This window comes from Apostichopus japonicus, chromosome 8, assembly GCF_037975245.1.
Source record: "Apostichopus japonicus isolate 1M-3 chromosome 8, ASM3797524v1, whole genome shotgun sequence".
In the NCBI taxonomy this organism is placed as follows: Eukaryota; Metazoa; Echinodermata; class Holothuroidea; order Aspidochirotida; family Stichopodidae; genus Apostichopus; species Apostichopus japonicus.
The window spans coordinates 23,201,265-23,227,127 of NC_092568.1; the positions used below are offsets into that span (position 1 = coordinate 23,201,265).

The following is a 25,863-nucleotide window of genomic DNA, read 5'->3' on the forward strand; positions in this document are numbered from 1 at the left end:
GGAGGTAAGCAACAAGAAACTTTACCTCAACCGCAGAGTTCAAACATTTACTGTAGGTATCATGATGTCTTTGGTCGTGTTACTATGCTATTGCACCTTTTGTGGTGGCAATACAGTCACATATTTTTATAGCTAGAAGCCTGTTCAGGCTTTGTTTGTAAGTGGTAGCAGCAAAATCCTATCCATTCTCTCTTTTCTTCTTTTCATTCTTCTTTTTATTCTTTTTTTCATACTGCAACTTTTGCCATTCTCATTCAACCTTGAAATCCTTACATCATTAACACATCATCGTATCCCTAAAGGACTTAAACACTTCATGTTATTATTGGTTTTCATGGTAACCTGTGATCCCCGCTGTTATCTCAATTGTTAAATTGTTATGTACCTGATATTTCATTCACACACTTTTGAAACTGCTGTCCTTTATAGAGCTACTTTTACATGACCAAGTAACAAATATTGGGACTTGCGGTAGGATGCCATTGTCCAGAGATTGGTGATTGTCACCCATCACACTTTGGTCGGCACCACAATATAACAGTACCAGTAAGAGGTATTCTGAAGTATAGTGGTCAGTTGATTAAGTTTTTGCTCCTGGACACAGATCTCCCAGTGACAGTACATTACCATGCAGAAAGAAGTTATCATAGATCCCTTTGCAGGGTGTGAGTGGTGTGATTATCAAGAGAGCTTGGTTCATAGGACATTTTTACGATGACCCTTCTTGACCTTTGATAGGTATATTCCATCTGGTATTATTTTTTTTTAAAGAGTTGCACTTGTACTTCCAAGGCAGAACCCTCAGTTTGCTGTTTCAATGTATATATGCTAGCTGGTTAGTTTCTACCAGTGAAAAGGTCACTATATATGAATCCTGTGGGAGTGATGTGATGAGAATATAAATAGCTCCAAAGCTTGCAGTGTGTTGCTCAAACTATATTCAAACAAGTCAGGTATCAAGCAGTTGATTTTATATTGCCCATGTATATAAGTATTTGCTTAAGTTCAGGCACATGTAGAAATTTGTTCTTACATCAAAGGTACAAGGTGCAAAAGGTTGGCACATATATACATGGGTGACTGTAACTTGAATATATCCTTAAGTGATGTTATGAAGCAGTTGGTTGTGTTTGTTTTGTCTTATGTGCCAACAGGTTGTGGTGAATCTTCTAGATTTGCGTCAAACTTCCGGTTTGTAATCTCACAGAAAACTTTTAGCTAAAACTGTTGGTACTGAAAAATGTTGTTACTGAAAACTGTTGTTAGATTCATGTAATGTTTGGGATTCTGAAAAGCTAGTAAATATTTGCAATGCCAGGGAGAGCTGCTCTATAACTACACTGTGAATTCATGTACATTTACCATGAGACCAAAAGTGGTGGATTTTTTTCGGCAACTCTCTAAAGAAAATTTGTTCTATCAAGTTTTGTCTGAAAGACCCTTGATGCTATACATTTTTGGTCGGTAAAACTTTTACAATATTCTGAACAAGCCATGTAATATTTTCACATTATGGGATATCCCTTAATCTGACTAACAGATCTATATGATGGAACGACCAATTCGCCACTAGGTAGGCGTCTAGTTATTCACCGTTTGATCTGTCCATTAAAACATTGTCCCCGAAATTTCATGCAATGTTTTATTCTTTCAACTGAAAAACTTTGAAATTATTGGCTCATTTCATTATTTCTGATATGATTTTTGATGTACTATTAAAATTAACAGATGATATTTTCAGGGTTCCTTTTATATTTCCTTTAACACTGGAATATATATGGTTTCGCCAGATTGTACAAATGCAATCCATATTAATAAAGCTGAAATGAAATGTAGTCCACCATTCCAATCCATTACAGGGATATGGAGACCACCTTAAACATTTGGTTTGGATAACTTACAACCCACCAACACTGAATAATACTATGTCTTGTACACTGCATTTAGTGCCCAATGCTATGCTGCCATACACACTATATTTGGATCTGACAGCTCGTACACTACTTTAGCTGTAGCAGGATAGTTAGTTCATATTGTTTGTATTTCGGGTTCTGTAAGGTTTAGCCATTTTTGCCTGTGAAGAATGTCATTGGGTACTTGACCCCACACTGTTTTTGTAAGCCAGAATTTCTAAAAGTGAGGAGTTTTGTTAAGAGTTGTGTAAACTTTTTATGACCATTATCATTATTCCCATCTGTGGGGTTTGTTTGCTGTGACAGTATTGAAAAGCAGTATGGAATTTATATTGAAATATTTATATGCTGAGGACCATGGCATCTTCCAAGTGTGGCTAGAGTTGTGTTGCAATGTAAAGGACCCCCAATCAGTATAGTAAAGTGTCTATGTTAAAGCATATATGGTTATTAACAATGTCCTGAGCACAAACTGTTGGTTTGTGTTTAGTGTCACATAAGATGGTTACCTTCGGAAAGATTGTTTCTTGCATATCAAAGCAACCATGAAAGTGTAGTTAAATAATTATGCCAAGAATAATTCTGTCCTTGAAAATGCAAAATAGCTAGAAGCTTAATTTTGGCTAGTCTAGCTGGATTGTACTTATAGTGGGGGTAGTTGATCTAGCTGGATTGTACTTATAGTGGAGATGGTTGATCTAACTGTAGTGTACTTATAGAGAAGATGGTTGATCTAGCTGTAGTGTACAGTACTTATAGTGGGGATAGTTGATCTAGCTGGGATGTACTTATATATAGTGGAGATGGTTGATGTAGCTGGATTTTACTTATAGTGGAGAAGGTTGATCTAACTGGATTGTACTTATTATAGTGGAGATGGCTGATCTAGCTGGATTGTACTTATAGTGGAGGTGGTTAATGTAGCTGGATTGTACTTATAGTGGAGATGGTTGTTAGATGGATTGTACTTATAGTGGGGATGGTTGATCTAGCTGGATTGTACTTATAGTGGAGATGGTTGATCTAGCTGGATTGAACTTATAGTGGAGATGGTTGTTAGATGGATTGTACTTATAGTGGGGATGGTTGATCTAGCTGGATTGTACTTATAGTGGAGGTGGTTGATCTAACTGTAGTGTACTTATAGTGGAGATGGTTGATCTAGCTGGATTGTACATTTAGTGGAGATGGTTGATCTAGCTGGATTGTACTTATAGTGGAAATGGTTGATCTAGCTGGATTGTACTTATAGTGGAGATGGTTGATCTAGCTGGATTGTACTTATAGTGGAGATGGTTGATCTAACTGTAGTGTACTTATAGAGAAGATGGTTGATCTAGCTGGATTGTACAGTTAGTGGAGATGGTTGATCTAGCTGGATTGTACTTATAGTAGAGATGGTTGATCTAGCTGGATTGTACTTATAGTGGAGATGGTTGATCTAGCTGGATTGTACTTATAGTGGAGATGGTTGATCTAACTGTAGTGTACTTATAGAGAAGATGGTTGATCTAGCTGGATTGTACATTTAGTGGAGATGGTTGATCTACCTGGGATGTTCTTATAGTGGAGATGGTTGATCTAGCTGGATTGTACATTTAGTGGAGATGGTTGATCTGGCTGGATTGTACATTTAGTGGAGATGGTTGATCTAGCTGGATTGTACTTATAGTAGAGATGGTTGATCTAGCTGGATTGTACTTATAGTGGAGATGGTTGATCTTGCTGGATTGTACTTATAGTGGAGATGGTTGATCTAACTGTAGTGTACTTATAGAGAAGATGGTTGATCTAGCTGGATTGTACATTTAGTGGAGATGGTTGATCTACCTGGGATGTACTTATAGTGGAGATGGTTCAGAAATATCCAGAACAAACGTTTCTCGATTGCAAGGCCTAACTCTCTACAGTAAATAACAGACTACAGTACATATACTGGGCTTTTATGGAATATCAAGCCCATCTTTAGGAGGTACTATATACAGTATGGTTAACTTGAAATAGGTCAACACTGCCACCTATGGGGAAAAACACTGACTTAGATAATTTATATTATCCCATGAGCATAGATTCAAAACACCCATGCCCTTTACAGCATTAAGCTCTGCAATTAACAGTTGGATTGTGAAAGTAAACTTTGACCTTTTGATATCTGTTTTAGTCAAATGCATCTGGTATATTGGTAGTTTGTCTGCTCATACCTAAGGAAATTAAGACAGTTTGAAGTGGACTTGGTATAATAAGCTAATACATCCAATTCTGTTTTCTGTTTGTAGTTGGTCAACAGTTCAGCGATAAGGAATTGTACAAATTTAGAGAGTAAGGAGCGTGTGTGCGCTAGGCACATTATACCAGCTTGGGTCACTATGACACTGTAAAAAAGATTAGTCACAAAAGGAATTTAAACAAATCAAAAATCAAACAAAACAAAAAAAGTAGCCTAGACACAGCTAGCTTTAATTATCAAGTACTGCAAACTGCCATCAGTGGAATAGAAACATGCACAGAAAGTGACTGCATGGTTGTAATCTCATACAGTATGTCGCATATTAGTATAAAAATAGTTTATGGTGATTAAAAGTGTTGTTAATTTTGTAAACACCGGTTTTGTCCAATCAGAGCACTATTTAACATAAAAGCAACTTCAGACATTACTTGTATACAACTAAAATGTATTGTTGAAGTTTAAACTTATGTGTCTGTATGTGTCAGTCGACGACTTTATAGTGGTTATAATTTTGCTAAAATATACGATGGATGATGTTTTTCTCAACATTCCATTACAAATGTCATACATATATATATACAATATGTATATACTAATATTCATGGAACAATTTATCCAGTGTCTTAAATCACAAACTGCTATCTATATGGGGCAAATTGCTATACAAATGCAAAGATGTACATGTACTTTGATTCCCATACAAACCATTGTACTGTATTAGAGACAAAATTCAGAGACTTTAAAACTGCACGGTACACAAAATTTGAAGACTTAATTATACCCTGACATTACCACCATATAAGTATTATTTGCCTTAAGAATGGTGGGATCTTTAAAGATTGTGGAAAGCAAAGTCTACTAAAGTTGGTCTATATGGCTGCATGTGTACATATCGATCTATCTGTCCATTAATTGATCCATGCAATTACATATAGTGCATCAGTACACATTGATGTATTTGTCCCTGTCATTCAAGGGTTTTTTTTTAATTCAAGAGAAAATGTTACTCTTAGTCTTGCTTGGGCTTTAAGAATATTACTACTTGAAATTTTACATGGCCTAGTGCTACCAGCCACTTTTTTGCCAGACTAAAAAAAAAATCCTCTTCTTTTTAAGCATCTACCTTGACTAATTATTCCATTGTTGTACTAATGAATATTTTCCTGCAAGATTGTGTGTATTTATTTTTTCCCACTTTATATTTTCCTTCTGTTCATGGTAGGAAAAGACTTTGTAGTTACCATAGAAACCAGATATTTTTAGTTTCATACAGAACACAAATCAAGCAGCTTATCTTCAACTTTGTGGATGAGGAGGTGGAGCAGCTCTTCACCAGCTGTTCAGGATCCAGTGTGAAATTTCCCATGTTTAAGGCCTTGAATGTGGCCACAGTCATTACTATTGTATCCAGCTAACAGTGCACACTGCAAGCTTGAAGTAATAGGGGAATAGCAATCACTGAACATTGCAGCAATACTACATTACGATTGCAATAAAAATTTTCCATCAAGGGGGGAAAATTGTAATAGCTATGGTGGTTGTGTAGCCTTTGAAACAATGGGTTGTAAATTGAAACAGAAAAATGAACAAGATTTTAAGTTATGTCCATTTTAATTATATATTCAGAAACATTAAGGGTTGTCCATTCTATTTGCATTTCTGAGCATTTCAGAATACTTGTCTGCCCTACCTCTTTTCATAAGAGTAAAGTTTGGCTTGGAATATATGTGTCTTGCAGGAACATTTATTTTACGGTTATATTTATCTTCTCAGATCCGTGAGCTTCACATGTACTACCAGAGTGCAAGAAGTGTTATTACAGAAGAGACAACCTGCCTGGTTTGCAGAAAGAGAATCGGTAACAGCGCGTTTGCTCGGTATCCCAACGGAGTCATCGTACATTACTACTGCTGCAAGGATCGCACTGTCTTACCGGTGGCAGCAACGTGATGACGTGAAATGAATGTATAACTTTAACCGTAAGCTTATAAAACAAAGCGCAAGGAGAGATTGTGGATAGTGAGAAGATATTATTACTTAGCATTGTCGGTCACTTTGCCAATCTGGAATTTTATGCGGGTCAGCTGACCGTAGATGCATGGTGACCACACAGTTGTTGGTTTTTCTATGACTTAATTCTCTACACAAACTGAAGTAAAAGTTAATGTTAAATATTGCAAATAGGAGATGCAATTATCTTTCCCAAAGATGGAGGAATGAAAGTAATAAGTTATAGTGATGATTGTTTTTAAATTACCTTCACTAAACAACATCATAAGTTGTAAATATAAGATTCTTCTTCCACAGGGTGCAGTCTAAGTAACAGTCTGGTCATGGTTTCACAATACCATTTTTTTTAAAGACAGAAACTTTTTCTGATGGAGATTAAAGGAATTTTGCTCATAACTTAAAGACCATGGGTATTTTCCTTCAATGATCACTCTTGCTCAGTGACATATACAGGATTTCAAAGGTGGGGAGGGGGGTGGGCTAAATTCAAAATTTACCCCATCTAAATTTGGAAAATTCATGGACCTGCTGTAGGCGGATAAAAACTGTTGGTAAGAATGAAGGGTGTGGCTGTGGGTTCGTTAAATGTGACTCCAATGTACTGTAGGGGGCTCTGTGGGTGATACCCCAGAAGGTTATTTCAAAGTTTTAGTTGCCAAATATTGCAACATGAGGCATATTTAAATTATAAATTAGGTTTACAATTAGGTTTACAATTAGGTCCAATTGCAAGGTTGTGCTAATAAGTACTTTTGGATTTCAAAAAAATCCCCCATTGAACATTTCCCACACTAATGATGGAGGTGGGGAGGCCATCCCACCCCCTCCCCTTTCCCCCTCAATGAGCACTCCACTGCTCATGCTTGTAGTTCCAAAAGCATTTACAGGCACTTTCCAACCATTTTCTCTCATTTATTATCAACTTTCAAACATCCCGATATCTGGGAATAATTTTGAGTGTCAAAACAAGTATATATGCTAAACTTCAATGATAAAGACCTTTGAGCTAGATTGGGTCATTGTTTACAAATTAAGCGCTTGATTTGTTCTTTGGGTTTATATTATTGGCATTATACTGTATATGTGTCACTTATAGCATTTACAGAGACTTTTTTACTTTATGGAACTACAATTTATGGTAAATAATCTTGCTGCATTAAAAATTTATCATTAATATATAAAATCCTCCATAGGGAAGTTACATTTCCAAATGGATTCTCTGTATAGATTTCATTGCAAAGCTGAGGACAGAGTCTTTTTTAAACACTTTGAAAATGAATTGCACATTCCAAAGTATGAATTCCATAGTATGATATAATGTACACTTTGGTGCCATTTAAGAAGTTCTACTGAATCAGCTATTGAAATATTAAGAATTTAATCATTTGCAACATTTATGCTCCATTTCTTACTGATGTAAAAATTTCAGTTTAAATTCTAAAGTTATCATTATTTCTTTACCAGAAATATATTAAATATGATTTATCTATATAATACAAATTCTGTATCATAAGACCTATACCCATGTTAAGAATCAAATTCAGGACGTAGGACATGTTTAAGAATCAAAATCAGGAGTCTTCAAGAATGTAATCAATTTAGAAATGAATGCTTTGAAATTATAAATTTCATTTGCTTATTCTTGCTCAATGGATGTATCAGAAAGTATTGGTCTTTTGGAATATTTATAATCATCTGAATGTTCACATTACCAATTATAGTTGTGGTACTTTCATAATTAGGCATGGTACCTGCATTAGACTTCACAACTCAGTGTCATGTGATTTCTAAGACCTTTTCTTGGGACTTGAAGACTACACTCTATCATTGCATCTGTTTTGTATGAATTGATTTTTTTCTGATATTATTACTTTAGTTTGTTACGACAGAAGCTTTTTGCAGGTCTAAAGAGTTCTTTCTTGATGCTTGAAGCAGAAATCTGAAGACTCCTCGCCATCTGTGTAGTAAGGACTATTCACGTAAAAGTTAAATTGATAATTTTATTTTCTTTGAAACTAGTCTAATTTGCAGAATTTATGAACTTTGCATTTCTGTTTGAAAATTTTGAAAAATTCAAATGAAATGCAAGTAATGCACAATCAGCAATTCCCTTTTCCCAGTTTCAATATTTGAGTTTATATCTCTTTATATCCTCATAGGGGGTGTTACAAACTGGTATTTCTTAAATTTACACAACTAACACACACACACACACGCAAAATGATGTCATTTTATATGACTTTAAAGTCTCAATACGTGTTTGGTGATGAATTTCAGAAAACAAACTTCCGAAGCAGATTCAATGTTTCTTATGACGGGTGGGTTTAATGGAGAAAAGCTGTTGCAATGGAAAGAAAGAAATTTATTTTCTGTTGCCCCTTATTGTGTGAACGATTTACCGTAAAAAAACTGTGACAGCCCTTACCAGCATGTTCAGTACACAAAATTTAACCTATATATACTCGTATCGTCCACTCTTAAGTCTTATGCCTAACAGTCGTAAACAAAACAGAGAGATTTGATTGGCACATGATCTGTTGGGCGGGGCTTGCAAATTTGCAGTGAAGTAGAGTCTACGGACTCGTTAAAAAATATGGCAAATTTTATGTGGCTCAAAATGTTTAAGGACAGATAACTCAATTCAAAAATAATGATTATAAATATGAAAATTGCATAGAAGGGTGTTATTTTCACTGAGCTTTTAGGGCAGTAAGCTGGAAAGGTGGAAGTTAAAATTTGGCAAACACACATTGAGACTTTAAGAAGAAAAACAGAGGAGAAAGGGAATAAAAAGACAGAATTAAAGTAGAAAAAATTCATTCATGATGTGAACTGAAAAAGAAAAAAGTGGAGAAAGGGCATCCTCAAAGCTACCACTGGCTAACACACATGATAGAGTTAACGATCAATTATGAAAGGTTGCCTTTATATATTTTAGAGCAAAATATACTTAAATTACAAAGGACCAATTTTTAGTTCGATTGGAAGAGCTGAAGAGTTTAGGTTTTGTCGAGCTACCTCTTGTTTTATAGTAAGGTTTGATTTTGTTCTCTCTTGCGTTTATAAAGACAATCAATTATGTAGTGAAACTGAGATGACAAATAGATCGTTTCTATAACGATTTTTACAGAAACCACAAGAGCAAACTGTTCCAACGCTTTTAGATTTATACCTGTATGATACTCCTTAATAATCAAAACACAACTCAATTCAATTCAATCATATCAAGTCATAGGTCGTAACTTTCTATTCACAAGTGATCTCTTTAAGAATCACTATTGCTATTTTTTTTATGTAAAAGGAAGCGATATGAACCCCAAAGAGTATTAAGAAGGAAGTAGTTACTTGTAACTATTTGTTTAATGGCCCCAGATTAGTTTGTTTGGCTCATCTTCAATGTCTGAAATACTTAATGAAATGGAGTCATATAAGGGAAAGTACTTTAAGCTATTGGCAAGTCAAGCATTTTAACATGTGGGGGCAAGTACAATTGGCCATAGTTCAAACAGATCTGCAGTAATATTAGGCTGATTAACAAATATTACAGTTCTTCAGCAGGATTCAAAGTCATGAAGAAAAACAAAATTCTGCAGATATGAAAATAACGGTGGAAATTTTTTGCACTTAAGTGTGTTATATATTGGACAATTTACTTCATACCGAAAATTTTGGACACTTTTGGTCAAATTGGTTCCTTTAGCATGTAAATTGTATGACATTTCACTACTGTAACCTTTGGAAAAGGGCGAAGAAATTTATGGCTAGAGCAGAATTCAAACCAGTGACCTCTGGTGACCTCAAGGTTACAGACCCAGAGGTAACTGGCTCAAATCCCACTCTAGCCATAAATATCTTTGCTCTTTTTCTATTGTCTAAAATTTCCCAGTGAGATTTCTCTAACTCATTTACATATAATGTAAAATTTAACAGTGATATATCAAGTCTGATATATATATATATATATATATATATATATATATATATCAATGAACTTTCAGTTTTAAAAGATAGAGTCAATTTATTTTATAATTGTGTTCTTCATGTAGAGAATCAAATATAATTATGAAAAGACATTCTTGGGTATTAATTCTTCTCTTGTGATATGTAAATCTAGGCATAGCTCTGTGAATTAGAAAACAATCACCAGGTTGTATACTGCACTCAAATGTGATATGTTCTTGACTAACACTTGAACTCTTTGGAGAATTCATTCCTAACCAAGACATTCATCATATGCATGGGTACAACCATGTATACTTCTAAGGGGGCTTTGCCATGGGGTGGGGACTGATGTGAGTAAGGGGAGGGGGGCACTGACACGACATCAAACAGGAGGACACATCCACAATTTGATATGATATGGCTGTGGGTGCCAGACAAGAAACCATGTTTAGATGCTTTGGAGTCAATGCAGTTTACATATCTCAATGTCACGAATATTATAGATATGCAGTTTGGAGGATAGTGTTGTAAATTGCCTGATTGTCCAGCCTAGTGCCGGATGTCTGGCCACCCAAAGAAAACCTGATATTCCTTTGTTTACCTGGTTATCAGTAACTCAACCCCTCCAACCCCCCCCCCCCCCCCACCCACCAGAAACTTAGATAAGCTTACATATTGGCATTACTACAATATTTTCTATTTTCACACGATTATAGGCCTTGCAACTTAAATAGACAAATTAGAAAATGTGAAGGAAAATGTGTGCAATCCAAGCAAGACATACAAAATATTATGTTCTCATTACGCTGGGTGTTCACCGTACCTATATATACAGTATGCTTTTAATAAGTTCGATAGACGATCTCACAATACAGTTGGTGACCTTAGCTAACCTTGGCTGAAATACTATAAAGTTTACAGTTATATTGCTCATTAAATTATGGTATTGCCGCACGTTTTAATTCATTTATCATATCGAGTTTTGTTTCAAATGTAAACATGGCCCTTTTAAATCCAAAGTTTTGCTTCATTGAACCCGGAATTGAAATAAATTAAGTTTTCAGATCGAATCGGAATCCGTTCCACAACTAATTGCCTATATTTGTCCTTGACTACAAACACTTTGCAACCCAAGTTATAACGTATATGTTTTCTGTATGGATTCGATGTGGTAACTACTTGAAGAAGTGTAAACAAATATAAATGTGTAATAACTGTTGAACAGTTAATATGCCATGTAGGCCTCTATCTTATCTGAACTACATGGTACCGAGTCTACGAAAGTAATTACAGCAGCCTTTATTGTTAATTTCAATCACTGCATGCATAATTGGTCCTGCCTTATCGACTCGGTTGTACATTAACCGCGTTTCTTCTCATTATAGGGGCGTCATTGTAAGGTTCGACGACTTGGGCAGTGGGGGAGGGGTCCGATTGTCCCGACAAAAAAGGTCTCAAATTTCCTTTGACCGATACTCCTATCTCAGATGTCATGGATGCTGACACCGCATTATGAAGAAACGAACAATCACGTAATATTTTATTTCGATATTTCGAATGATTATGTCGTTATATTACACACAAAAAAAAAGAAAACCAAGAACAAACATCGACATTTCGAAACAAAATGTCGAAAATTTGACATATTTTGTAGCAATTTCGAGAATAAACGTGGCAAAATTTCACACTTGTAAGATGAATGTAGACTTGCTAAGATAAAGGCGTCAATAGTTCCAGATGAAACGTGAAAATTTGAACTTTGAACGAGATTTATGGTGAAACGTCACATAGCCTATTTTAACTGAAACTGCAACATTACGAGATAAATGTCGAAATTCGGAGATAAAGCATCAACATATTGAGATGAAAAGTCTAAATTTGATGGAAAGTCAAGCTATTCCCATAAAACGTAGCAGACTTTGTGGTCAAACGGCAACGTGCCTGGGACGTAGACAAGGTCAGATAAAAATCATTAACATTCTCAAAATGAAACTACGCCCCTCCTCTATACCAATACCCCGGCCGCGTAATGGTGCCATTGATCGCCCTGATTAATTTTCCCGGAAGTGTCATGATTTTCCTGACAAACCGCAAAATTCACTGCCGACCGTCGCTTTGTTCCGACGGAATATTAATTTCTGGGGTGATACACCCTATCGCCATTCAAAGTAAAGCCCTTGATTCTTATATAACTTTCAGAACAATCCTCGAGGGAACTCTGAGAATGAAATGATTCTTATCTGCGCAGGAGCGTGGATAAAACGTTCACTAAATTTTATAGTAATTCTCACTATATATTGTCTAGCCAACTTTCACTGACATGTGACCAACGCTGCTCCTTCATCAATCAGTATTTCGGCGTAGACTCGACCACCCCAATCCACCCACCCCACCCCACCCCCCCGATCATCCTTCCCACCCTTACTGTTAACTTCTTGGCAGTGCCAGTGATAGAATTTCGGATCGATTCGTGAACAACATATTTAAAGCAGCTTTCTGTTTACACTTTTGCTGAATTCCAGGATAGAATATCACGGAAGTTGGGCCATCCGACTATAGGCCGAATAAGTATCCGGGATATGTCCATAACCGACAGCAGTTTAGTTGTTACTAATCATTACTATTAAGTTGTTCTGCACCCTTAGGTGAAAACAGACCCCTGGTAGATGGTTTTGGCGCCAAGATATGTAGTTTCAATTTGAAGTTTTGTGGCATTTAATTAATTATCGTAAATGGCAACAGCAGAGTAAGCCTGTAAGATCATCATCGTGGCAATTGACCAGCCTGAGCAAGTTAACGTTTTTGTGAGTATTACGCATATGGTAAATGGTTAATTTAATGTCCCATCGAAATGTTACAACGTTTACATAAGTTTATTTCATCAATTTTTTGAAAATGTTGCACATAGTAAATAGGGTGTTGCAACTGAGAATGTACACTATTGTCTAAATGGATGAGGCCCTAATTGTTGAATTTGGATAATGTGAAGTTAAAGTTTAAAATTAACAATTACAATATGATGGTGAATCAGATTGGGAGAGGGGAGGCACATAGTATATAACGGGGTGGGGGAGCATATCCCCCTCTTCCCGTGCCTGGCTACAAGGGTGCGCAGGGGTCAGAACAGAAGTTTATTTATACAAGGAGCGTTCAGTGCTGGTCATGCTTGAACTTTATGAAAATTGTAGGTATGAAGAAAGAAATAGTATGTTGTGCATGTAAGAAAAGTGTTCTTTCGGCCTTTCTTTACAGTTATACTTCACTACAACACGCAGATTGTTAGATTAATGGAACACAACATGTGCGCAAGCGTATACCAAATATCGGATTTGATTAGGAGACTACGGTGGCTGGTGGGCCCTCTTTTGCCCTGGGCCGTGGAGCGCTGCCCGATTACCTGTCCTGTCACCAGTCTCTGACGACTCGGCGGCGTACTATAATATTAATTGTAGTGGCAACGCTATGCGAACATAAATGAGATGAACATATGTTACCATATTTCGCACGGAATTTTGCCAGAAGTAATAGCGTCTGTCTAGAGCACATGGCGATTAAAACTACCCTGTTTTCTAATGTGTCCCTCTTGTTATAATTTGAAAGTTTTTCAACCTCCACGCAGTTGCTTTCTGCGATTTCGTTCTCAGCTTATGTGAAACTTAGAGAACGACTTATGTTATCATGATAAGATCCATGTAGTAGAGTGTATCAGCGAAAATGATAAATAGATTTGAGTCGGTAATAAAGAATAATATTTAAATTCATCAGCGATGTATTTGAAAAGTTCTTAGCAAATACAAATACCGAGGTTCTGGTTACTCTTGTGAATATTTTATATGCATAGTCATAGATATATCCCATAATAGAAAGTTATTACGCTTGTAAATCAAAACATTTTGAAAATCTTGACAATTGGAAACATTTTCCAGTAAAAGCTTGGGTAAGGTTATGGACTTTGATATAACGAATAAATTCAGACCATCTTCGGTGGTTAACATTACAAGATATAGCGCAACTCGCTTCGAATTCAGTAACTGTTTGCTAGTCGCGGAAGAAACTTAACAATGGGTGTTGTTTAACACTCAACATAATTTATGCGTTCATCCGTTGACTCGACTAGCCGATAGTCCCACACACAGGGATCAATCAGATGTTGTAAATTGGAACCATTACACCGGAATTTTACAGGATTAAACTAGAGAAGCTGGCTCCATTCCATTAGATTTGGTCGGCGTTTTAAATTTGATCCAAGGTGAGTTTTATTTGTTACAATTTTGGTCACAAATGACATAGCACCTGCCGTATAATTATATCGATGTACACACATAATCTGTATATGGCTTCACACTCATTCGCTGGTACCTCGACAGAGATACGATATCATAGTACAGTACATTTCTATGTTAGGCTTAGTATTGTATTTTCTCAGAAAACTGGAAATGGGATGGGTCGCTGTACACATGCTAGCCCAAACCGTTAAGTTCGGCCTAACCACAATTGAACGGTTACTGAGGATGTTCATATTGATGCCATTTAATTGGAAATGTCACACTAATTGAATTAGGCTACTGCTTATTAGATTGTTACCTTTTTATCTGAGACCTTACTTAGGTTGTACACTGAAATTCAGCATTAATTTCACTGCAAACAGCAGGATCAGTTCCCAGGATAGCCTAGTCTATGTTAACATTTGAATTTTGAGTTAGGACTTAAGCTAAGCTGTTCTGTATCATTTTACACGAATCCCCATTGACTTTCTCACAAAATCTTCAAACTAATGTGTTGTCTAACTTGAAGACAACATAGACGTTGTCACAAAGTAAAAACTAAGAGTCATGATTGTAAAGCAGACATTAATCATTGATGCCTGGCACCATCTATTTTCAATATCATGAGCTTGAATTTACTTAGGGCTAGGACTACTTCACTTTACTCACTCGTAAACAATTTCCTAGGTTGCTCTTTGGCGGCTTCAAATGGTCTACAATTGCCTCAATTGCCCCAGTTATCGGAACACTTAGTTGTACTTAGGCCAGGCTACTTTCTTTCCAGTGGCGAAGCTAGTGGTATTGGTCAGAGGGGGCGAGAATGGTCTGTAGGGGCGCTTTCAACACTATCAAAGCGGAGCGCCACTACAGGTTGGCACGGAGCGTACAGATTTTTTTTGAGTAAAGATACTCCCTAGATCCCTAGAAAATTACAGCAAGAAAATGTGACAAATGTCAATAGGTAGATGAGACTGAGAACGCAATAAAAAAGTCAATAATCGCGAATAAGTAAAAAGTGGTAAAAAACTGAAAAGGGCGCCAGCAATCCATTTGAGTCCGTCAGGGGGGGCATTTGCCCCCCCCCCCCTGACTATATGGACGCTCCGCCACTGTTTCATTCATGCATGTCAAGTGTTCAACAAAAGTATTAAAGTAAAGGTTAGCCTAACTTAGGCCTATATTCTGTTTTGATACTTACAGTAGTATTACCAGTAAAAGCTTAGGCCTTTATCAAAAAAGACATTCTTATGATTCTTTTGGGGGCTTTTCGTGAGTTCATCGACTAACAGATACAGCAGGGTGTGATAGTCCTGAGTCTAATTGAGCCTATGACATGGATAGTACTTATCCATCCATGTATCTAGTACATGCTCAACATGCTTTTCATTATCATGTAGTATTACATGATCTATGGGAATGTGTTTGAACCCTTGCAACCAGTGCTATGGTCTATGATTCAAAGCACTTCTTAATATTCAAAAATACAATTGGATAACCTATGACTTTGTTTGCTCAGCATATAGGCTTTGTGGCTTTGCCAACCCACGCTTACAGCATGGTATTCGGAATTATAACAATACAGTAGGTGCATGTGTAGCCACGTTCCTTTGTTTAATAAAGTATGTGCAAAACTTGCAATATGACCAAATGTATTGTTGTAACACCTACCACATGGCCCCCTCTTCCACTTCCTTCGTCCCTCTCACCCTGATGGTCAGGATAATAAAACAAACTTGTATTAACTTCTGTTCCTCTACTCTGATAAATATACCCAAGGATGTAATATTCCTGAATAATTAAATGGAATACCCATCAGTCTAATATCATGACAGACATCTATATTGTTGCAACAAGTTTTCAAAGGTAATGCTGTGAGACTCCTTTAATGTTATAATATTTACCTTAATAGCATAAGATTACTGTATGTGGCAAATTCAACACAAAATTTAGCTCTATAATGGCAATTTCATTACTTCCTGCCAACAAAATATTATTTCCAGCTTAAAGAAGTCAGTCAGTATTTGATTGCTTGTTGTTCCTTCAACGGCAACAGGAATATACAAATGTGGACGGTGTATGTACAGCTTTGTCTCCACACAATCAAAAAGGTCTATTCTAATAACCCAAATCCAAAGGAAACCCAATGTCCCTGAAGAAATTCTGCTAGGAACTTTGAGTGGTAGAATGAGCAGGGGATTAGTTGAGAAGTCATAGAGGGCACACAATGCTGAAAAGGTTACCAGTTCATTCAGGTAGGGTATCGTGAGAATGCTAAGGTTGTGAAGAGAAAGGTACTGTAAGCTAGTCACTCATAATATCCAAGTTTTGCTCGAAGTTTTGGGATTACTCAAAAAGTTTGTGATGTTCATACAAGTTTGGCATACAGATCTATCTTAGTACTTTCAAGAGCCCTTTTTTTATAGTCATGAGGTCACCAGGGTTCAGTCTTAAAAACTTTGCTAACTTCCTAGCTCCCTAAGTAGAGAATGACCTTCATAATTGGTATATCCCTGGATCATTTTTCAACCGTAGGTGAGTGAAAGAAATCATCTTGCTTTCTGTAGAGGTCAAATATCAGTCAAGGTCACCAGTAACAAAACAGTGAACAGTTAAAGGTAGTTGTTTTGGACATTTGGTACTTCATTACTAATCCATGAACCTTCCCAGGTGTAATGATTTTTCAAGTAAAATGCCCTACTTTTCAAAACAATTGATTACAGGATGTTGTTTTCCACTTGACTTAACAGACCTGTACAGACTACTGTAAGTTGGTAATTAGTCTTATAACCAGTGCTGAAATGACTGATGTAAATTGTATGTACATGTACAGATAGGCTAAACTTTGCTACATTTGCTATATGAAATGTTTGAAACTGTAATAATCTCTCTTGAGTTATTTCAAACATGTTGTAAAAGTAAATTATACAACCACCTAACAATTTGATCTCCTAAAAGTGTACATGTGTATTTCCTTGGTTGGAGGTTTAATAAACCATGCAAGCTCATTGATCAACCAGCTCCTTTAAGAAATCACTGTCCTGTACAGTAGATGTCCTCACAGCTTGGGCACTTACAGTAGTATTTCAAATACCTACTGTAGTTTCACATTGTTAGAATTTAATTAACAGATAATTATGCATTAATCATCTGTGAGAGCAAAGTTCAACGCTGTTTAATTCATAAACAATATTCACTGTACTGTACACTAAGTGTAGATCTTCTTTTTGTGTCCACCATGCCATATTATGGCCTAGACAAAAGGTTCATTGTTTGGGGATTTAAATGACACTGAGAGTCCTTCCAAGGCACCCTAGAATTCCTCCCTGGATTACCTTTCAGGTGAAGGTCATGGAGGATAGATGCATTGAGTTTTATTTTGAGAAAAGAATTCCATTGTAAAGTACATTTTGTAACTAACTTTGACTGCTTTAATGGGAAAACTTCCTGTCTTTGTCATCCCTACTGTACCTGGTTGACTAGAAACTGATTTTGAACTATTATATTTCAGGATTCTTAAGTCACAGGTACAGTAGTACATGTATAAGAAAAGAATTCGCTTTCAAGAAAAAATATTAATAAATAATAATAACTTGAAATTGGTGAAGATTAGTACAGTAATCCCAAAAAGAGGTGGGGGAAAAAAGAAAGAAAAAAAAAATCAGTTTTGAGATGAGTGTTGTTACTATACATTGTTCAAGTTTTACCATCAACTTAACTTCCTGACCAGTCAATGACACTATGAACTCGGTCATAACAGGCAGAGGATAATTTCCTATTCTCGTTAGCTTTACCCTGTTTACATCTTCAGAGGAGGGTTGGAAATCAGAGTGGAAGTTTAGGACAATTATAGTGACTCTAAAAGAACAGCGAAACAATATGAAATGGCATCCTTTGTAGTTATACTCGTCAACAAATGATTGGTTGTTTGCAAGGCGAGGATTGGAATGCAGTTCTAGTTTCTGAACTCAGTAAATGTGATTACTGGAGATATGTGACCTAGCTTGTACGATCTGTTATTTTGTAGACTTTTCTTTGATGAGTACCCAACAGTGCAAGACTGTGTACTGCACTCTGTAGTTATTTACAGTGTAACTCTAGTTATATAGTTTTAGGTACAGTAGGAATGTCTGCATACCAATCATTGTAGTTGCCATCGTAACTCTGAACAATGCACTACTTTGTGTTCCTCGTATACCATTCACGAATCCTGCATTTTGGTAGGAAAACGTTTACTGTTTTGGCGGGAAGTTTTTCCCAGTAATGCTAACTTTGATCTGCATCCATGTGGAAACCGTATACAGTGACATTTTCCCCAGAAAATCTTATCAAGTTGTGTATCGTCCTGCACACTTCATAATCTTCTGGGTTGTGACAGAACTGCAATGCTTTCCAACATCAAAGCACTCCCTCATTACAGTGTGCTCAGGCTTCTCTTATCCACGACTGCATTGATAATGAGTTAGCTGTGTTTGGCAGGGTGGTGAGTCAGACAGTGTACACAGGTCTGCCGCTACGTGGGATGAAGTTCTATAGTACAAAACAGTATGCAATGAGTCTTCTCATATGCACAGTACTACAGTCTATCGTTCTGTAGTCTTCATGGAAGGATGATTTCATTTGAGAAACTGTGAGATCTACGTTCTGCTATTCGGTTCACACCACCTACAGTTTTGTTTCTGATATTTTACTTGGAGCAGCGCTGAGGCAGTTATCCTATCAAATTTTGAAATCAGTTGTTCCTGGTCTCAAAAAAATAATTACCTTTGGAATTTTCTTTCGTAAATTTAAGACTGTAAGACAGCTTCATTGGAAAACTGATAATACAGTACTGTAGCAAGTGTGCAGCTGTTTGAACATTGAACAGTATTGCATTGCAACTTTATGGGTGTGTTACTTAGTGACACTGTGTATCCTTAGGACTACATTAAAAACATTGCAGTATTTTATTTTTTGCCGGATTATTGATTAACAGCACAATCCTGTCATTGGTGTGGATCTCTCATGGAAAGTAATTAAGGAACATAATTTTACAAGGATGTGCAATGGATTAGTTTTATTATGATTTTGAATTGATATCGTTGCATAAATTTTAAGGATTGAAATCTTATATTTTTATCTCAAGAAGGTAAGAACGTTACATTTCAATTGCCTTTGTTAATAAGACACAAAGTATACCATTATAAATATCTGAAGGATTAAGAGGTTTACTCAAATGTAGAACTTGTTCATAATGATCATATTTGAAGTAGCTACAGTAGGTACTATAGTATTAGTAAGCAAATGCTTCATGCCGAATAGTTTAAAACTATGAATTTCAGCATAAATTTAAAAATCTTTAAGTTTTTATTTTTCTCCTCTTTCATTTTCTGTAGGCTGAGTCCATCAATCAGCCATGTCGATTGAGACAAGATGGGAAAAGAAGGAGGAAGAGGCTACCTTTGATGACCAGGGCGGGGCCAAGCTCTTTGAGCGGTCCAGGATCAAGGCACTGGCCGGTAAGAACACCTTTAGGTTAAAAATTGAAGATTGTCTCTCAGCAGTTTGTGAACCAACAGTTTCATTTCCTTCTCCATCAAGTTACCATGCAATGTTTCCCCTGTCCACCACTAGTGGCAAATGTCACTGCACCCCATGCAATTGCTACTCATGCTTCTCCACTAATCTCTCCTCCCTGTTTCAATTTTTACTGCCTAAAATTTGTCTACAGGATTAAAATTGCCTCTTTATTACAGTAAATGGTAAAGTAGAAACTTCAGATGTTTGACTTAGTTGAGGTTATTTTGAGACAATATTCACTGTATACTGTATGACATTGGCATTAGTTGTGATGAAAGTCTGTAGCCATCATATAGGTTTATAGACCAAAGCATTGTAAGTAGTATAATGTACAGTAGGTGAAAAAAAGATGTCCATCAACCTGTATCTAATATTTCTTGGTCAAAAGTTTCTATATATCATGTTAGTGTCAGATATATCTTTTCAATGTGAGTTACATGTACAGTAATCCTGCTGTTTGAAAATTTGGCCTTGTTTTGTCTTAATTTGGCCTTGGTCCATACATTGTCTGATTTAAGCTTCTATAGTCATTCTTTTAGAATAAGTGTCATCTTAAACTTTGTAGGATTTAAATTCTAAAGAAAATTCCCAAGGTTGTCATAAGCAGTTCAAGATAGTTGGGATCATTGGACTGGAACTTCACAAATGGCCCTTTGGCTCCATGCTGTTCTAGATGGTCTCAGATGATTAGTCATGTGGAAACTTAATTGAATCCAATGGCCTCTAAAGCATGCTAGCATACTGCAGTCATCAGATTGGCTGGAATAGTGACCTACAGAAGCTCAAAAACAGATTTTCAACCCTGGGAACATCAACATATGTTTCTATGGATGGGTCAATATTTAAGTTTTATGTTGTTTATAAATTAATACCACCTTTATCCTTACTGTATGTGCTCTGATTCTACATCATCTATTGAACATTACAAACACAGTAGTATGGAATTGCATTTTGAACACCTGACTCATTTTCAATCTCCTTTGCAGCTCTAACATTTGTTTACCCATTGTGCATTGATAATCTTTACTCATTGCCAGTCAGCATCCAATGTTTCATCATCCTTACTGTACCCTTAGCTTACTCACTGACTGTATGATCTTGTTGGCATTCATGGAGATGCTCCTTCCCCTTCTCTACAACTCTATTAACATCCAGAATGTGGTTTTCTATCGCATCTTTTCACGAACTGTGCTAAATGTTATCCACCTTCTTGATTACAACCTCCAGTCTTTATATCCTCCCACAACTTGCCATCTTCCTCAATTGTCAGTGATCTTCGTGAAAACCGTCCAGGAAAGGATGTCAACCAATCACATCCTTTTGGAATCTCGATGCATCCCTTTAATACCAAGAGTGATCCCATTCCATGTTAACACCCGCAAGTTTCCATCTCGTTGTTTGTTGTCCGTGCCTTGTTCCCCCAATTTAACCTCATAACTTCACTTCTTCCTCATTAACGTGATTGGCATTAACTTCTTCCTTATTTGAGCTGAATGCGAACTAGATGACGGCTTAGATTTTGCTGTCGAACAAGCTGTATATAATCCAGGTAAGAAGGAGAAAAAATGAACAGAGGAAGCAACACCAGATCAGCCACCTTGGTGCTAGCCTTTGAATCTAGCTAGCTGTAGACGGTGTAGAATTTACCGTACAGGTCTGTCGTACAGTATGTCATGTTTTTGCTGCATCAATTATTTACAGCCTTAGAGCTTTGTGTGACATTTTATGTGTGTATGTGGTTTTACTGTAGGTGTGGCGAAAGAATCATTTCTCTCAACGGATATGTTTGATTACAGTCTCAACAAATGTGGACATGTCTATCTTGAAAACAGCCGCATGATATTGAAAGTGCTTTCTGCATTTTTTTTTTTTTTTTTTTTTTTTTTTACCATGGGAGGTGGGTTGGGGTGGGCAAATTTTTATGTACTTTTTAGTCTAGTTCTATATGGACATGCATGTGTTTGAGGTGAAAAATAAAGACAGTAGTATAGCATTTTCAGTGTATATAGCTTCAGACTATATCTGGACACAAGACATTTTTATTGCATTTGAATATATAAGAATAAGAAACTGCAGTTTCTATTTAGCTAGGTACTGTATACAATGTGTGGCAAATTGCAGGGTTGTAAAGATGCTCAGACTGCAGTTCAAAGGAGTAATTATACTGTAAGTAATATATTCTAAATTGAATGCAATGTTTAGCAAGGTTTTTTATGCAAGCTGTAACTTTATTGTTTTTACAGCAACTACAGACTTTAATAATATTGTCACTTTTAAATTGTAAAGTTAATAGATATTCAGGAATAGGTAAAGTCCAAAATTGTAACACTGTCAAGCATGATTCATGGTACAGTATGTGCTACATGAATCACTTTTGTGCGATGCATACCATATCATACATTTAAAGCACCAAAATTATATTTGGTGTAGAAATTTGACAATGTTCAGTTGTCTTAAAACCTAAAAAGAAACACCAACACTTCTCCTACTGTCACAGCAGGGATATAGATGCCACTTTCTTAGCAGATCTTGTACAAAAATGTACTGTACCTACAGAAGTCTGTGGGCCCACTAAAAAATGGGAGCGCAAGGTTTTCTTGTAAATTAAACTGGGTGTACATGACCATCTGACTGCATTTTGTATGTCCAGAGAGAAATAGTCCTGTACTTGAAAGTATTAATGCATCAGGGAGGTTGCATTATTTACCTAAACAAGAGCAACTTGAAGGAGAAATTTATATACATACAGTACTTAAATTAGGATAAGAAATTGCCATCCAGTATACTGTACATGAATACAGCCCCTTAAAATCCAAGTTGTATTCATTCTTAATTTCTTTCTGAAATTCTTAGAAACCTAGTGTAAAAATATTTAGGAGAGCAATGTTAAGAGTTTAAGGGATCGTCATATGGGCCTAAATTTCTTCAAGCGGTTCTGATGCAATGTTTGTTCTCGTCTTGCTTTACCAGATGAGCGTGAAACGGTCCAAAAGAAAACCTTCACCAAATGGGTAAACTCTCACCTACAGCGGGTAGGCTCCCGCATTGCGGACCTCTACAATGATCTAAAGGATGGACGCCAGCTTATTCGTCTTTTAGAGGTCCTCTCGGGGGAACACCTGGTAAGTGGAGTGACCAAAAGAGGTCCTTACATCTACCATTCTGTCAATCATTTCATAGTTATGCTCGCTGCTACGTAGGAAACATTTGACATAATACTGGGGTTCAAAAGAAACGTTTTGGGCCAAACATTAACTTAATTGTTAACACCTGATTAGCACAGAAGGATTTAAGATTTTTCTTAAACTTAAATACCTTTCATGTGGACATTTCTTTTTGTAAGGTTTAGTTGATTTTGAGATAAAGTTCTAATATTATCAATATTCCTAACTTTTTTATGTTCATATTAATCATTATACTTTTGTGAAAGATGTCACATCTCATCTGTCCTTCCTGTGGTGTATATCAAAGTCCTCTTCACACTAGCTGTACATGTATGTTAGTTTTTGTGCGAACACATTTTCCATTATCAGAAGTTACAGGAAATTACTTAGCGCTCAATTTTGTAAGGCAGGCTCTTTATGTATGGTTCCTGTGAACAAAACTGATACATCTTTACACTTCTTTTATATAGCAACTTTTTGCAAAGTATTTTGCAATGCCAAATAAAGTGAATGTGTTCTTGGTAATCCAGTTAAAAGAGCAGGTGACTGATTCCAGTCCTTCATTTTCATTGCATAATATGCTATCACTCCTGATGACCACCCTAGGGGAGTACTGTGGGACAGAGTTAATATAGTTTCACCATTGCACCTAGCTCCTCTCACTTATAGTACTAGTAGTAGATAGCTTTACTCACTGAGCACATGAAAGTAGTGGTGATATATATTTAAGAACATCTACTGTATGTCCAGTAATTCTCTATCGTTTTGAAACAATTTTTGAAACAATTTTTCATCGCAAAGTATCCTCAGTTCAATAGTGGAAGTGTTTCTAAGAAAAACAGCCATTCAGCTTAAAGCTGCTAGAATTGTCAAAGGAATTAGTGTGAATAAACCAATCAATTATTTCAAGGGTCAACTTATTGTACAGTACCACATCCTATGGCTGTAAGCTTTTGTGTATATTTTGGGGGGGCTTTTGTCCAATGTACAGTCAGAGTATCTATCTAGGGCAAGCAGTTTGCCTTTGAAAGTTACTCATCAGTGAGAGATGCATACCTCGGTTAATCACCGTGCATACCTATGCAGTGATATTGAGTACACGTGTATACATGCCCACACTACTACCTTACCTTTGTACATTATCGTCGTCGTCATGTAATTTAAACTGGACTGAATGTAAATATACTCACCCACCCACTTTTAGTTCTGATGATCTTTAAAGCAAACTTAACCTTCAACCAGTCATCCTGATGAAGCCTATTGGGTTGATAGTTCAGTCACTTCAAAAAGTAGTTATCATCTTCAAATATTTATTGCCAGTGTATGGTTAATCGGGGTATAGTTTGTTATGCAATGCTATGTGTAGGTTATCTTAAAGTCTTAACAGTAGTATATCTTAGCAATGTTTTACAGGACTTCCCACTACCATATACACCATTGATTTCATTTTAGATTTTTCATGTTTGGTGGGTTTTGGTTGTTTCTTTGGTAGTTCTTACAAAATGCAGCAGCGAAATTGTATCTCTGAATTTTTTGGATTTTGTAGTGTGCGAAAGGTTAACTGTACTATATATATATATATATATATATATATATATATATATATATATATATATATATATATATATATATATATAAACAGAAAGAATTATTCATTTGTTGGGAATTTGTACTCAAAATATTTTATTTCTGATCTTCCTATGTTTATAAACATTACCAGCACTTGGTATGTTTCTAAGGGTTAGGATACAGCACTCTGTCATTTATCCCATGACTGTCATCTTAAACTATGTGAGAAAGTTCATTTTGTGGTTGCCAACAACTTAGACTTTAAGAAAACCTGTACCAGGCCCAATGGTTTGTCTTTAAAATAAATGCAAATAGGGCCTTTGAATAGCCTTGATTTATGATTGGTACTGTAGATGTGTTGCCTTCACAATCTAGACAGATAACAAATAATACAGATCTGGATCTATGAGGGGGGAGGAGGGTGAGATGCATAATTATGGACTTGTCAACCTTACTTTGAAAAACTTGAAAAGTTGCTGTTAAAACATCTAAATTGTGCATCCAAGACATGGGCTGGATAACCTGAAGCCACGGACACTGTGAGCATCGCAATTATGCATAACCAACCCTTTGCAAAAATCAATCCTTCTTTACCATGGCAGACAAGAATGTTTTCAAATAATTCGTACACACCTGCCGACTGCCTATACTTGCCTGGAGTGAAACGAATGACTGCTGCTTATAGCTTTCAAGTTTTGAATGATAAATATAGCAGGACTTGAATATATACATATTTCTCCTTTAAGGAGTTAAATTATAGAAAAACAGTGTATGGCTCAAAGGCTTCTCATACCTGTCTCCTCCTTATCATAACAAATTGCAAGAGGCAAGGAAAAACTTTACCTCTGAAGAAGTAAACTTTTCCCACAAGCTTGGCGACACATTGTTTGGCTTTCAGTAATAAGTTGTAATTTTAAAAGTAATTTTTTCCTTCTTCTTCTTCTTGCACTTCCTTCTTCTTTCTCTTGTTAATTTGTTTTTTCTGTACAGGGTGAAGACTATTTACCTGCAGTATGTCTTTCAAAAAGTGGAATGAATTTTAGCATGGTCCCTCTCATACCTTTTATCCAACTTAACCCCTTACCCCCCATCCCATGACTTTCTTCACCATAACTACTTCACTTTTTGATACCATTTATTCATCAACAGTTTGCACAAATAATTTATGTTGTGTGAGCACTCATCTTTTAGGTCTATGGATTGTACTTACCAAGTAA

General features: G+C 36.3%; 2 protein-coding genes across 7 annotated transcripts in view; both read left to right on the forward strand.

The window, feature by feature from the left end:
* Positions 1-9,012, forward strand: part of LOC139971133 (vam6/Vps39-like protein) — a 52,100-nt gene extending 43,088 nt beyond the window's left edge. For both annotated transcript variants that reach the window (XM_071977349.1, XM_071977350.1), the window contains exon 19: positions 5,914-9,012. In XM_071977349.1, coding sequence (XP_071833450.1) covers positions 5,914-6,090 — 177 coding nt within the window. In that variant the 3' untranslated portion in view covers positions 6,091-9,012. The remainder of the gene's footprint in view (positions 1-5,913) is intronic.
* Positions 9,013-14,017: 5,005 nt separating this feature from the next.
* The window catches only part of LOC139971132 (spectrin beta chain, non-erythrocytic 1-like), a 55,318-nt gene continuing 43,472 nt past the window's right edge, over positions 14,018-25,863 (forward strand). The window contains exons 1-4 of one of the 5 annotated variants that reach the window (XM_071977343.1): positions 14,018-14,341; positions 19,730-19,852; positions 22,884-23,035; positions 25,637-25,657. In XM_071977343.1, the coding sequence (XP_071833444.1) occupies positions 19,750-19,852; positions 22,884-23,035; positions 25,637-25,657 (276 nt within the window). In that variant the 5' untranslated portion in view covers positions 14,018-14,341; positions 19,730-19,749. Of the gene's footprint in view, positions 14,342-18,956; positions 19,483-19,729; positions 19,853-22,883; positions 23,036-25,636; positions 25,658-25,863 lie in introns of those variants that run through there. The other 4 variants (XM_071977346.1, XM_071977344.1, XM_071977345.1 and 1 more) reach the window with 4 other exon arrangements.